The sequence below is a fragment of the Larus michahellis genome (genome assembly GCF_964199755.1).
Source record: "Larus michahellis chromosome W unlocalized genomic scaffold, bLarMic1.1 SUPER_W_unloc_1, whole genome shotgun sequence".
NCBI classification, from domain to species: domain Eukaryota; kingdom Metazoa; phylum Chordata; class Aves; order Charadriiformes; family Laridae; genus Larus; species Larus michahellis.
The window spans coordinates 2,423,020-2,437,470 of record NW_027435888.1 but is presented as its reverse complement, the minus strand read 5'-3'; the positions used below and the strand labels follow the sequence as shown (position 1 = coordinate 2,437,470).

General features: G+C 53.3%; 2 protein-coding genes across 2 annotated transcripts in view; one reads left to right on the top strand and one right to left on the bottom strand.

Moving 5' to 3' along the window:
• The window catches only part of LOC141736676 (scavenger receptor cysteine-rich type 1 protein M130-like), a 105,023-nt gene that overhangs the window by 51,777 nt on the left and 38,795 nt on the right, over positions 1–14,451 (top strand). The window lies entirely within an intron of this gene.
• On the bottom strand, positions 10,583–11,560 carry LOC141736678 (olfactory receptor 14J1-like). The gene has a single exon (XM_074571235.1). The coding sequence runs from the start codon at positions 11,558–11,560 to the stop codon at positions 10,583–10,585; it is 978 nt and encodes a 325-aa protein (XP_074427336.1).

The following is a 14,451-nucleotide window of genomic DNA, read 5'->3' as shown; positions in this document are numbered from 1 at the left end:
CTGGGAGCACTGGGACAGCACTGCGAGCACCAGGGGGAGTCAGGTTGTCATACTGGGAGCACTTGGACAGCAGTGGGAGCACTGGGGGGACTCCAGAACTTATACTGGGAGCACTGGGACCGCACTGGGAGCACTGGGGGGAGTCAGGGAGTCATACTGGGAGCACTGGGAGTGCAATTGGAGCACTGGGGGGAGTCAGGGAGTCATACTGGGAGCAGTGGGACCGCAGTGGGAGCACTGGGCGGAGTCCGGATCTTATACTGGGAGCATTGGGACCACAGTGGGAGCACTGGGGGGAGTCAGGGAGTCATACTGGGAGCACTGGGACCGCACTGGGGGGAATCAGGGGGTCATACTGGGAGCACTGGGACAGCACTGGGAGCACTGGAGGGAGTCAGGGGGTCATACTGGGAGCAATGGGACCTGATTGGGAGCACTGGGGGGAGTCAGGGAGTCATACTGGGAGCACTGGGACAGCACTGGGAGCACTGCGGGGAGTCAGGGAGTCATACTGGGAGCAGTGGGACCGCACTGGGAGTACTGGGTGGAATCACAGAGTCATACTGGGAGCACTGGGACTGCACTGGGAGCTCTGAGGAGAGTCAGGGAGTTATACTGGGATCACTGGGACAAGTCAGAGGGTCTTACTGGGAACACTGGGACCACACTGGGAACGGTCTGTGCTGGTCCATACTGGGATCACTGGTCCATACTGGCGTCACTGGCGCATACTGGGATGCCTGGTGCGCACTGGCCCGTACTCCATCTCCCATCATCCCCTGCGCCGGAAGTGGGTCCGGTTTCCGCCTTGAGTGGTCGTTGCCCCACCGCCCGCTGGCGTCATGGCGCAGCTGGGGTTGCCGGGGGAGGAGGCGCAGGTCGGGTGGGACGGGGACACCCTGGGGACACAGTTTAAAGCCCTGGTCCTCGTCCTGTCACTGCAGGCCTTGGTACACAGTCTCTCCTCGACTGTCCCATGAGCCTCCTTTTTATGTTGGATCCCTGCAATAAGGTCTCCCTGGAGCCTTCCCTTCTCTGTGCTGAACAACCCCAACTCTCTCAGCTTTTCTCCATGAGAGGGGTGAGAAATGATTTAATCGCAAACAGGATTCCAATTAGAATTTATAATTTATTAAAGGAACAAAGGCAAGCAAACAGCGCTGGGTGTGCCGGGGGTCTCTGCCCAACCAAGACACGCACCTTACAGACCCCATTTTTTGGTTTATATCTCCTATACTAATACATATTCATAACTGCCTCTAAAATGGTTGGCCCTTGCCAAAAATGGGTGTATCCCCCCCCTTACAGGTCACTATGCAGATAACAACAGGACCGGTTTAAGTTGGTATTCTAGAATGTTCGCCAGGTGGCTCCTGCAAAACACAGACGACAGACACACCGTCTCGTCTGCGATAGACACACCGTCTCGTCTGCGGCCATACAGACAAAACAGTCAAAGGTCACACTTCACCCTGTGGCCCTAACACTGTTCCACACTCACACGAATCAGTTCAGCACATTTCACAAGAGGTGTTCCAGCTTTCACAGCATGTTTGTGGCCCTCCTCTACACGCACGCTAACAGCTCCGTATCTGTCTTGTGCTTGGCACCCCTGAGCTGGATGCTGTTCTCCAGCTGGGGTCTCACCACAGCAGCGTAGAGGAGGAGAATCCCCTCCCTCCACCTGCTGGCCACGCTTCTTCTCATGCAGCCCAGGATGCGCTTGGCTTTCTGGGCTGCCAGCGCAGGTGTCCAGCTCATGTTCAGTTACTCCAGCCCCAGCATCCTCACGCCCTTCTCTGCAGGGCTGCCCTCAATCCCTTCGTCAGCACACTCCATGAGTCTCCTGCACTGCTCACAGCTTCATGGGATGCTCTTCCAGCAGCTGCCAGGGTGACTGGAGTCCCCCAGTAGATCTCAGCCTCTGAGTGTGGTGCTTCCTGGAGGTGAAGTAAGAACGCTTCGTCAAAAGGCTCCTCTTGCTCGGGTGGCCTGTAGCAAACCCCAGCCGTGAGGGTTCCAGCTGCACAAGGGTGCTCAGCTCCTCCTCTTTGTTCCCCAGGCTGCGTGCGTTGGTACAGAGGCACTTCAGCTGGGCCACTGACCATGGCAACTTCTTTAGAGGAACACAGCCCCTGGGATTGGCTGCCTGCCTCCTTTGGCCCAGAAGTGCTTGGGTATAAAACTATAAGATTGGTAGGCAATATATACACCTAGAGGAATATATCTATGAAAGGAAGTGTATAATTCTATTAATAAATTTATTTATTCATTTATAAATAGATACACTACTTATATATATATCTATATATTTATATATATTTTGATCTAGGTCAACATTAATAAAGTTATAGAAATTAAATTAATAATTTTGAATTGAAAATTTTGAATATTTGCAAATTTGAATTGTCATTTTGAATTGAATAAATCCTTCTTCAATAAGATTTAGTGTAGTGAAGAATTAGAGTTTAAATGTGAACGGAAGCAGAAGGAAAAGGCCGGGTGGGGGTCCCCCACTTTACCAGGCTGCAGAACAAGCCCTGACAGGGTGGGCTGGGGGGAATTCAAGAGGGCGGAGGGGTGCCCGAAAGGTGGTGGGGCACGGACACGCTGGAACATGCCCAGGGGCTACGGCCCCCTTCTAGGAGGGGTGAGCAAGTGACGGAGAGGGGGGTCAGTACTGGCTTGGGTCCCCCCAAAAGACGAGCACGCAGCAAATAGGTTGGTATGTGCTTGTGAGGAGCTGCTGCCTGAGTAGCCAACAGGCCAAGAGGAGGCTTCTGGTCTGTGCAGGAGCTTGTGAGGAGTCGTATCTCAGAGGTGAGCAGACAGCAAGCAGGGGGAGATGTGGGGGTCAGGTCTCTGGTGCCTGAGTAGCTGATAGAGCAGGAGCAAGGCCAGGGCTCCTGTAGGGGCTGGTGAGGTCACTGGTGCTGGTGTAGCTGATAGGAGACACGTGGCTCGGGCTTGTCCCTGTGATGTCACTCTTGGCTGAGCAGCTGATAAGGCAGGCCCAGGTGCACAGCTCGTGTAGGTGCCTGTGAGGTCATGGTGCCTGCGCAGACGAGAGGCCAGGAGCTGTCACCTGGCTTGTGGATGTCTCTGCGATGTCACTGGTGCCTGAGGAGCCCAGGAGAAACATCTCTTGTGTTGGGTGTTTTGAGGTCTGTCGTGGTTTAGCCTCAGATGGCAACAAAGAACCACGTGCCGCTCGCTCGCGCCTTCCTAATACAGGAAGAATCGGAAGAAAAGGCAAGACTCTTGGGTTGAGACAAAGGCAGTTTAACAGAACAGCAAAGGGAACAGGCAAACAACAACAATAACACGGATAGGGGAATATACGAACACGATTACGGGACCGCCACTCCCCGCCGCTCACCGACCGGACCCGGGACGCCCCAGCCCGCTCCCAGCGGCGACTTCCTGCCCCCTCCCCCGGCAGCTCAGGGTGGGCATGGCTCACATGGCATGGAATACCAGGAAAAATTAACCCTATCCCCGCCGGAACCAGGACATTATCCACCCCTTATTCCATACCATCTGTGCCATGCCCAGCGGGTTCCAATGAATTGCCACCACTTTCCCCTGTCATATATATATATACATATATATTCATGCAGATATAATGCCCTTAGTTTATGGGCCATCCCTCCAAAGCGTCCGTTGAGTTCTTTTAATCCACGGCTTTGGGCTCCATCTGTTAGAACAGTCTCTCAGGGCAGGTGAGATGCTGGGTGGTGCTGGTCTGTTGCATGCTGTATTTTTCGGAGCTTGTGACTGGTGCACCTGGTGTGGCTCATGCATGCAGTCCGTGGGCTGAAGATGTAGATCTTGAGGAAACTGCTGGGCGCCAGCTGCTGAGATCAGTTCTTATCCCATCATCCCTGTGCCTTACTTGTAGTACAACTGATAGCAATTATAGCAATGCGTACATACAGTGACAGTGTTACTTAGCAATTAACACACACAATCTGATTCATTGGCTATTCTCGCCCAAAATCAGATCCCCATGAGTTACACATCGGACTTCCCCATCCTGCCGCATCACCCACCAAGTGCACCCAGGTCCTTGGGCAAAAGCAATCCCACGGATGGGTTTGCCTTTGCCTGAGGCAGGACTAACCCCGACTGTCTTCCCTGGCATATTCTTCATGTGCACTATGGGGACTTCATCCCCTTCTACGGTACATGGAAGTGTTGATTGGGCAGGGCCAGCCCCATTGGTAGATCCCCTGGGGTTAACTAGCCAGGTAGCTTTTGCTAAATGTGTATCCCAGTGTTTTAAAGCCCCACCACCCATTGCTCTCAGTGTAGTTTTTAACAGTCCATTGTATCGTTCTATCTTCCCAGAGGCTGGTGGGTGACAGGGGATGTGATACACCCACTCGATACCATGCTCTTTGGCCCAGGTGTCTATGAGGCTGTTTCGGAAATGAGTCCCGTTGTCCGACTCAATTCTCTCTGGGGTACCATGTCGCCACAGGACTTGCTTTTCAAGGCCCAGGATAGTGTTCCGGGCAGTGGCATGGGGCACAGGGTATGTTTCCAGCCATCCGGTGGTTGCTTCCACCATTGTGAGCACATAGCGCTTGCCTTGACGGGTTTGTGGCAGTGTGATATAATCCATCTGCCAGGCCTCCCCATATTTATATTTCAGCCGTCGCCCTCCATACCAAAGAGGCTTCAAACGCTTGGCTTGTTTGATCACAGCGCATGTCTCACATTCATGGATGACCTGTGCAATGGTGTCCATGGTCAAGTCTACCCCTCGGTCACGAGCCCATCTATATGTCGCATCTCTCCCTTGATGGCCTGAGGAGTCATGGGCCCACCGAGCTATGAATAGTTCACCCTTATGTTGCCAGTCCAGATCCACCTGAGCCACTTCAGTCCTAGCAGCACGATCCACCTGCTGGTTGTTCTGATGTTCCTCCGTGGCCCGATTCTTCGGTACGTGGGCATCTACATGGCGTACTTTCACAACCAGATTCTCTATCCGGGCAGCAATATCTTGCCATAGGTCAGCAGCCCAGATGGGTTTGCCTCTGCGCTGCCAGTTGCCCTGCTTCCACTGCTGTAACCACCCCCACAGAGCATTTGCCACCATCCATGAGTCAGTGTAGAGATAAAGTACTGGCCATTTTTCTCGCTCAGCAATGTCCAAAGCCAGCTGAATGGCTTTCACCTCTGCAAACTGGCTCGATTCACCCTGTCCCTCACTGGCTTCTGCAACCCGTCATGTAGGACTCCACACAGCAGCCTTCCACTTTCGATGCTTTCCCACAATACGGCAGGACCCATCAGTGAACAGGGCATCTTTCTTCTCATTTTCTGGCAGTTTATTATATGGTGGGGCCTCTTCTGCACGCGTCACCTCCTCCCCTGGTGACATTCCAAAATCCTTGCCTTCTGGCCAGTCCATGATCACTTCCAGAATTCCTGGGCGACTGGGGTTTCCCATTCAAGTTCTCTGCGTGATCAGTGCAATCCACTTGCTCCATGTGGCATCAGTTGCATGATGTGTGGTGGGGACCCTTTCTTTGAACATTCAGCCCAGCACTGGCAGTCGAGGTGCTGAGAGGAGCTGTGCTTTTGCAAAAGAAAAACAAATCTTTTTCCCCATCAGGGCAGACAAACATTGCAGCAGGTTGCCCAGAGGGGCAGTACTGCCTTCATCCTTTAATATTTTTAATTCCTTACTGCATAAATTCCTTAGCAACCTGGTCTGCTCCCATAGCTCATCCTGTTGTGAGCAGCAGCTACAAGCAGAGACCTCCGGAGGTGCCTAAATGCTGAATAATGCTGATTTCTTCCCCTCTCTCTCTCCCCTTGATGATGGTGGGGGAAGCGCTTGGGTTCCCTGTGACCATGGAAGTGAATGAGATGCCAGTACAGTCAGATCAACGGCCGCTTCCTTGTCCTGCTGCAGGCAGTGTTGCGCAGATGCAGGGCTGCCCCACAGGTACCCCCTAACAGCCCTCATCCTATCCATTGTTTCACCTTTCATTCCCTTTTCCACTCTTTTCCCCCTGTCGAGTTCTTCTCTTGGACCATCCTCATCCCCTCCAATACAAACAGCCAAGTCCTTTTCACTGCTTCCTTTCTTTGTCCTTCCCATGCTGTTTCTGAGATGGTGCCAGTGACACTTTCCACCTTTGACATGACTTGATTACACCAGGAACCCCTTTTCTTACCTCTGCTGTCCTACAGCTATTCATGTTGGGAGAGGAACCAGGACTCAGGATGCGCCATAAATAATGAACCTTAAATACTGACGTGCTGGAGCTTCAGTGCACAGGGACCTTGAGACACCTGGGGACGTGGCCAACAGAAACTTCTTCAAGTTTTTCAAGGAGAAGGGGCAAAGTGGGAGAGGACCAGGTGAGGAGTGAATCTGAGGGGAGGGGCCTGGGCATTTTGAGGGATGCCATATGAGCCTCTGGTAAAGGCTCAGCACCATTAAGGCCAGCTGCATATGGGGTGGTGTTAGAAGGCCCGTGGCCACCCAGACAAGGGCAGTTATCGTCCCCCTTGACTCAGCACTGGTGTGGCCACATCTGCTCTCATAGTGTCCCAGAATGGTTTGGGTTTGAAGGGACCATTAAAGATCATCTAGTCCAACCCCTTCTTTTCAGGGAAGTCTTCCACAAGATCAGGATGCTCAAAGCTCCGCCCAACCTGTCCTTTGTCACTTCCAGTGATGGGACACCCACAGCTTCTCGGAGCAACCTTTTCCAGTGCCTCACCTCCCTCACTGTGAAACATTTCTTCCTTATATCCAATACAAATCTTCCCTCATTCAGTTTAAAACCATTGTCCCTTGTCCTGGCATTACTGATGCTGGTAAAATGTCTCTCTCCCTTCCTTTTAAGCCTTCTGTAGGTATGGAAAGGCCACAGGAAGATTTCCTCTGAGCTTTTTGTTTCCAGGCTGAATAACCCCAATTCTCAGCCTTTCTTCATAGGTGATTTTTGGTGATCCTTCTCTTGACCCTCTTCTACAGGTCCATGTCTTTCTTGTGCTGCGGAAGAACTGGACATCGTCTTTCAGGTGAAGTAGCATGGGATCACCGTAGAGAGGGAGAATCCCCTTCTTCAACACTTCTTTTGATGCCACCCAGGGTATGATTGGCTTTTCAAGCACACGTTGCCAGCTCATGTCCATTTGCTCACCCACCAGTATCCCCAAGTCCTTCTTCACAGGGCTGCTCTCAATCCATTCATCCCCCAGTCCATCTTGATACTGGGGATTGCCCTGACCCAGGTGCAGAACTTTGCACTTGGCCTTGATGAAATTCCAGAGGTTCACATGTGTCCCGTTTACCAGTTACTAAAACTCCTGAAGGTTTCCTTCCCAAGGTTTAGATTCTTGGCTATACTTTTCACCTGGCATATATCCTTTCAGGTCATGAATTCCACCAGGGCATGAACACTGCAGCCCAGGTTGCCACCAATCGTGGTCTTGCCATAAGTTGCTTTGAGTAGGTGAGCAACAGGTCTCATAATGCTTCTTTCTCTGGTGTTTCTTTTCTTTTACATGACCTGTGTGGAGAGGCGGAGGGACATGGACCTCTCTAGCCTGGTGATGGCAGTTCATGACAGTAAAAGAGTAGCCTGAAAGTAGCAGTTTCAGGTGGTTTCAAGGTGGTTTCAGAGATGACAGAGCTTTCCTTGGCATTGGGAAACCACCTGAGAAAGGAAAACCATCACAAAGTGCAGCTTGGGAAGTCGAGATTGACCACAAGGAGAAGGAAATGTCCCTTGAAGGGCAGTGCTGTGGTAGAAAGGGTCACCCTGAGGAGCCTGGATCAGCGCAATGCTGGGTGTTTCAAGGCAACAGCAGGGAGGAAGAAGAGATTCCAGTAAAGGCAGAGAGATGTCACGGTGGGAGCACGGTGGAGAAATAGGTCGTGTGTCCCCAGCCTGCAGGGAAGCGGGGGCAGGTGTCGGACAGTGTAGGGCACCCTGTGATGGACACAGGCAAGGGCAGTGGCAGGGCAGGAAGGCCCCAGCAGAAGTGAGGTCGTTATCCCCTTAGCTGTACCAGTTGTCACTGCCACCAAAGCCTGAAAGGAGACACATTCATCTCATGGAACTGGGGCATTGGTGCTTCCTTGCACCCCCACAGGGTGGCTGGGAGGTGTGGTACTACACTCTGCATCACACAGCCCACGTGACACTGCCCCAGGAAGAGCCCCAGGTCATTTGCCTCTGAGAGAGAAGATCCTTGGGAAGGACTCAACTCTCCCGGCTCTACCATTACTCAGTCTGGCTGGGATGGAGTTCATTTTCTTCATATCGGCCTGTACGCTGCTGTGTTTTGGATGTGTGACTGAAACATGGCTGATAACTCACTGAAGGTTTAGCTGCTTCTCAACCGGGCTTTGCACAGCATCAAGGCCGCCTTCCTGTTTCTCAGTTTGCCTTGGTCTGCCATGTGCCGTTAGGGACCAAGCAGACCAAAAGGAGAAGTCATGCCCTATAATGCCATGCTCAGTAATGAAGTTGGGAGGTAGTCTTTGCAAGGTTGCTGTTGCTCGAATATTGGCTGGGCATTGGGCTGCTTGTGGGAGGTGGTGACTGATTGCCTTTGCATCATTGTGTTAGGTTTTTCTTTTCTTTTTCCCTCTTCTTCCTTCATTTATTAAACTCTTTATCTCAACCCACGAGTTTGTCTTGCTTTGGCTCTCAGGATTCTCTCCTCTGTCCCTCTGTGCTGGGGCTGGAGTGAGCGAGTGGCTGGTGTGTGCTTAGTTGCTGGCCAGGGTCACCCACCACAACCCTCTTGAACAATAAAGTCTGTGGCTGAAGCTCTTGTCACTCAGACAAGATCAGTCTGCTGATCACCTTACACCTGTAGTGATGGTAACAGGAGCAGCCAGGGGGTGGGCTTGTGAGGGGCAATGGGATTATCAGTACATCACCTCCTGCACCCATCAGGTGGAAAGGTTCTTCAGCATCTTCCCACCATGCTTTCTCCTGGGCTAGAGAAGAGGAGCTCAGTGATAGAGGGTGAGTCCCCTGCAGGGGCAGAAACTGGCACTGGCCCTTCCTGTGTTTCCTGAGGTTCTTGCCGACACATGCTCTCCTCCTCCTTGAACCATTTCCCTGGTCACAAAGGACTGGAGAGCTTTTCAGTGAAGACTCAGGCAAAGAAGCCTTTGAGTCCCTCAGCCGCACCTGTGTCTGCTCTTATGAAATCCCCCTCCCCATTCTGCAGCCGCCCTGCATTTTCCATGTTCAGCCTTGGTCTCTCATGAGCGACCAAAGCTCCTCTTCTTGCTCTTCACTTTTCTTACAGCCACCAACTCCAGGCGAGCTTTGCTTTTCCCTAAAGCATACCTCCACAACAAAGGCAATTTATAAATTCCTTCTGTGTAACCTGTCCTTGCTGTCACCTCTGGGCAGCTGCTTCATGGTCCCTCTCAATGACCTGTCCCTACCCCAGGAGCCCAATGCATGGCCCCACAGCCCTGCTGTGAAGGCACACCACACAGTAGTGTGCATTCAGGGGTGGGTAAAAGCCCCCCAGCACCATCACCTGGGCAGTCGTCTTTGTCCCGGCTCCCCATGAGCATCATATTTTGGAAGCTCCCCCAGCACCCGACCCCTCCCGAGTGCCAGCCATGTCCCACATGGGGCTGTGCAGACAGCCCTGCTCCAGGTCTGGGCCAGGAGAGAGCCCGGGCAGGGCTGGACGTTCCCCTGATCCAGGTACTGAGCCCAGCAGGAGGATGGAGATGGCCTCGCAGTCGCACTCACCCGTAAACCTGGGGTGAGCAACCAGTGCTGGAAATGGTCGGTGAGACAGACTGGTGGGTAAGAAAGGCTGTCCATGCCACCAGGGGCACAGACCAGCCTCCTCTCTCCTGCACCTGCCTGGCTTTAATGCTTTCCACAAGCCCTGGCTCTGCACCACAAACACTCTGGTGTGAGTCCTCACCCCGCATGGTCACACGGTACAAGCTGCACTCCGAGGATTTTTCCTCCTGGGCACTTTCCAGCCCAGCCCAGCTCCCTCCAAGCTCTGCCACCTCCCCTGCCCTCTCTCCATCCCAGCCCAGTCTGCGCTGGCCCAACAGCAGACCCTGGCCCAGGGTGCTGCAGAGCTCTGGGCACTCACTCCACAGCCACAGCCCCTCTGAAGGGCACCGCAGCTGCTGGGGGGCAGAGGAGGGTCAGCCCCAGAGATGGGGGGCATTTGGGCACAAGGCAAAGGCAGTCAGTGGGCCCCTGTGTCCTCCTCCCCAGGATGTTCTGAGGGGTCTGCAGCCCCTCTGTGCCATCCCCTCTCCCCAGCCCAGTACAAGAGCCGTGGCCCTGGGGACCCTCAGGCAGCTCCTGCCGCCCCAGTGACAGAGTGGCACTGGGACAGCCTGCCCCAGGCTGCTGCAGCCAGAAAGGTCTTCTCATCTCCCGTTTATTCAGCCCTGCTGCTGATGGGTCTCAGAAAAAGAAGTGTTAGCCGGTTCATGTATTTTATTTAAACACACAGAGCGTTTGACTCTTTATTTACACAAATGTTTTGCATCACAGACGAGAGGTGAAAAGTTAAGGAGGAGGGGAGGAATAGAGAATGCTTGTCACAAAGATAAAGGGAATCCTTTGCAGAGGAAGGTACACAGTCTATGGCTGATGAAAAAATGTCCAGTCAGTTTCCTCAGGGCATCCTTGAGCTCCTGGTTCCTCATGCTGTAGATGAGGGGGTTCACTGCTGGAGGCACCACCGAGTACAGAAATGACAGCACTAGGTCTAGAACGGGTGAGGTGATGGAGGGGGTCTTCAAGTAGGAAAAAAATGAAGTACTGATAAACAGTGAGACTACGGCCAGGTGAGGGAGGCACGTGGAAAAGGCTTTGTGCCGTCCCTGCTGTGAGGGCATCCTCAGCACAGCCATGAAGATCTGCACATAGGACAGCACAATGAAAACAAAACACGTAAAGAATAAACAGGCACCAAACACAATAAGCCCAACTTCCCTGAGGTATTTTGAGTCTGAGCAGGAGAGCTTGAGGATCTGGGGGATTTCACAGAAGAACTGGTCTAGGCCATTGCCTTGACACAGAGATATTGAAAATGTATTGGCTGTGTGCAGCAGAGCATAGAGAAAGCCACTGCCCCAGGCAGCTGCTGCCATGTGGACACAAGCTCTGCTGCCCAGGAGGGACCCATAGTGCAGGGGTTTGCAGATGGCAACATACCGGTCGTAGGCCATGACTGTGAGAAGATAAAACTCTGCTGAGATCAAGAAGGCAAAGAAAAAGACCTGGGCAGCACATCCCGAGTAGGAGATGGCCCTGGTGTCCCAGAGGGAATTGGCCATGGCTTTGGGCAGAGTGGTGGAGATGCAGCCCAGGTCGAGGAGGGAGAGGCTGAGGAGGAAGAAGTACATGGGGGTGTGGAGGCGGTGGTCACCGGCTACGGCAGTGATGATGAGGCCATTGCCCAGGAGGGCAGCCAGGTAGATGGCCAGGAAGAGGCAGAAGTGCAAGAGCTGCAGCTCCCGCGTGTCTGCGAATGCCAGGAGGAGGAAGTGGGTGATGGAGCTGCCGTTGGACATCGGATCCCTTTGTTCCCGAGGTACTGCCAAAGGAGGAAAGCACACTCACAAGTCAGGACAGCTCTGAGCAAATCTCTTCCCATTGCCTGCCCTTCCAAACCCAAGCCCCGGAAACACACTTTGCCTGTGTCCTTTTTTCCAGGAGCTTTCTGCATTGCCCTTGTTGGAGCTCTCATTGTTGCTGGCCAAGTGTGCCGTGAGGAGCAGAGCTCTGCTTGTGGGCTCCCAAGGAGTCATCCCTGCTCCACAGCAGCGGGGATTTGGGAAAGGGGTTACAGCTTCTGCCATTCACTAGTTACCTCATCTGTGATCCACTTGTAACGCAGAGGAGCTGCTCAGCATATTCCTGCAGGAAAACCTCAAGGAAACTCCTGGTTGTCCTCAAACTGCAGTGACATGAGCAGAGCCAGCTCACTCCTCAGCCTTGTTGGGGGGGAAAGACCACGCTGCTCTTCACTCATTGCCCCCTGACCCCCTGCAGAGGGATAGGGAGAAGAGGGAGAAAAAGGAATAAAAATCTCATGGGCTGAGATACAGCCAGTTTGATAGACCAGTAACGGGAAAGAAACTAACAATCATTGTAAAAGAATATAGGAAACCAGGAGTGATGCAGTACAATTGCTTACCACCTGATGCCCATCCTGAGCAGCAAACACGGATTCCTGCTGCCCGGCCAACCCCCATTTCTATACTGAGCAGGACCAGCCCAAGGCATTTTATTGACCTCTCTGGTGGTTTTGGTGCTGAGCCCATGAAGCTCAGACCCAGGGGAAGCTGATGAAACCTCTCCAGAAGTCAACGTCAGATGCAGACTCCAAAGTTTCTTGGAGCGTTAATGGGTCCCACTGAGGGCCATTACTGCCAAAGGCTCCTGGGGACTCGTTCGAGGGAAAAGTGGAGGCAGTGAGGGCAGGTAGGCAAAGGCAATGGAGAGGTGTCTCTGACGCTGGCTAATGCTGAATGTGTGAGAGGAAGGCAAAGGACCAAGCCCTGGCCTCCAGCCCCTGGGAAGGGAGGTCCTGCCCCACAAGCACAGCTCAGGGCTCTTGCTGGGGCATTGTGATGGGAGGACGTGCAATGCCAAGGGCAGAAAGACAGAATGACGGCTCCCGGGTGGGGAAGAGGAGGCGCTAAGGCCCTAGTGCTGTAAGGATAAGGTGTCTTCTGGTAGCCTTGGTGGCACAGACAACAGCCACAGCCAAGAGGAGAAAGACATAAGCACTGTTGGGGGCTTTCAGCCTTGCCAACTCCCTTGATCGTCTCCACCCCTGGCTGTGCTATGGTGTCCCACATCTGTTCCTCTTCCCCTGCAGGCTGCAGACATTGCCCCTGCTTCCCCGTCTTGCTCTCCCCTCAGCATCTCACTGGCTTTACTCATCTCTCTCCATCGTCCTTGGCTGTTCCTGAAACACAACGCCTTGGGCTGATCCCGACTCCCTCTGGGTGATCTGTTGCAGCACAGCGCTGCCCTTGCAGTGGCATTTCTTTCTCCTGCTGTCCAGTCTCCACCTCCCAAGCTGCCCTTTGTTGCATTATTTCTTTCTCCTGCTGTTTCCCACCAAAGAAAAGATCCATTGTCTCTGAAACAACCTTTCAACCAGGTTCAGGCTATTCCAATAGTGCCCAGAGCCTCCCTGCCACTGGGCCAGAGAAGCCCAGGTCCCTCAGCCTCTCCACCAAGCACACGTGCACTGGGCCCTAAAGCCCATCGTGGCAGACCTCCTCTGGACACTCTCCAGGTCCTCTCCACTTCTCCAAAATGGGGAGCCGCACACTGGGACACAGCTGTGTGCGTTGGACCACAGCAGTGCTGAGTCAAAGGGGAAGGTGACTCAAGTTGCCTGGGGGGCACACGCTCCTCCTCCTGCAGCCCCGTAGGCAGCCGGCCTTGTTCATAGTGAGCGTGCACCACTGGCTCATGAGGCGTCCCTCAGGGTGCCCAGCCCCGTCTCCGCAGGGTCACTGCTCAGCACATCAGCTCCCAGCCTGTCCTGCTGCATTGGGGTTATTCTTTCCCGGTATGCAGATCTGGCCACTTCTCCTTGAAAGACTTGAAGACGTTTCTGTTGGCCAAATCCCAGCGTTTCTCCATCTGCCCCTGGACTCAAGCTCCATTTGGTCAGCTGTTAATGTTTGTGTGCAGATGGTCACCCTGATGCTTGTTCCCCAGGGCTCGGTATTGGGGCCAGTTCACTTTAAGATCTTTATCAATGATCTGGACGAGGGGATCGAGTGCACCCTCAGTAAGTTTGCAGATGACACCAAGTTGGGTGGGAGTGTCGACCTGCTTAAGGGTAGAAAGGCATTGCAGAGGGATCTGGAAAAGCTGGATTGATGGTCCAAGGCCAATGGTTTGAGGTTCAACAAGGCCAAGTGCCGGGTCCTGTACTTGGGTCACACCAAGCCCATGCAGCGTTACAAGCCTGGGGAGGAGTGGCTGGAGAGCTGCCCTGCAGGAAAGGACCTGGGGGTGTTGGTCGACTGCCGGCTGAATATGAGCCAGCAGTGTGCCCAGGTGGCCAAGAAGGCCAACAGCATCCTGGCCTGTATCAGGAACAGTGTGGTGAGCAGGAGTAGGGAAGTGATTGTCCCCCTGTACTCGGCACCGGTGAGGCCCCACCTGGAGTACTGTGTCCAGTTTTGGGCCCCTCACCACAAAAAAAGACATTGAGGTGCTGGAGCAGGTCCAGAGAAGGGCTAAGGAGGTGGTGAGGGATTTCGAGGATAAATCTTATGAGGAGTGTCTGAGGGAGCTGGGATTGTTTAGCCTGGAGAAATGGAGGCTGAGGATATTTGGAAAAAATTTTTACACTGAAGCGGTTAATAAGCATTGGAAAAGGCTGCCCAGAAAGTGGTTGAGGCACCACCTCTGGAGGTATTTAAAAAATGGG

What these genes read in the sequence shown, in the direction of transcription:
- LOC141736678 (XM_074571235.1), bottom strand. Translation starts at nt 11,560, where the DNA reads ATGTCCAACGGCAGCTCCATCACCCACTTCCTCCTCCTGGCATTCGCA.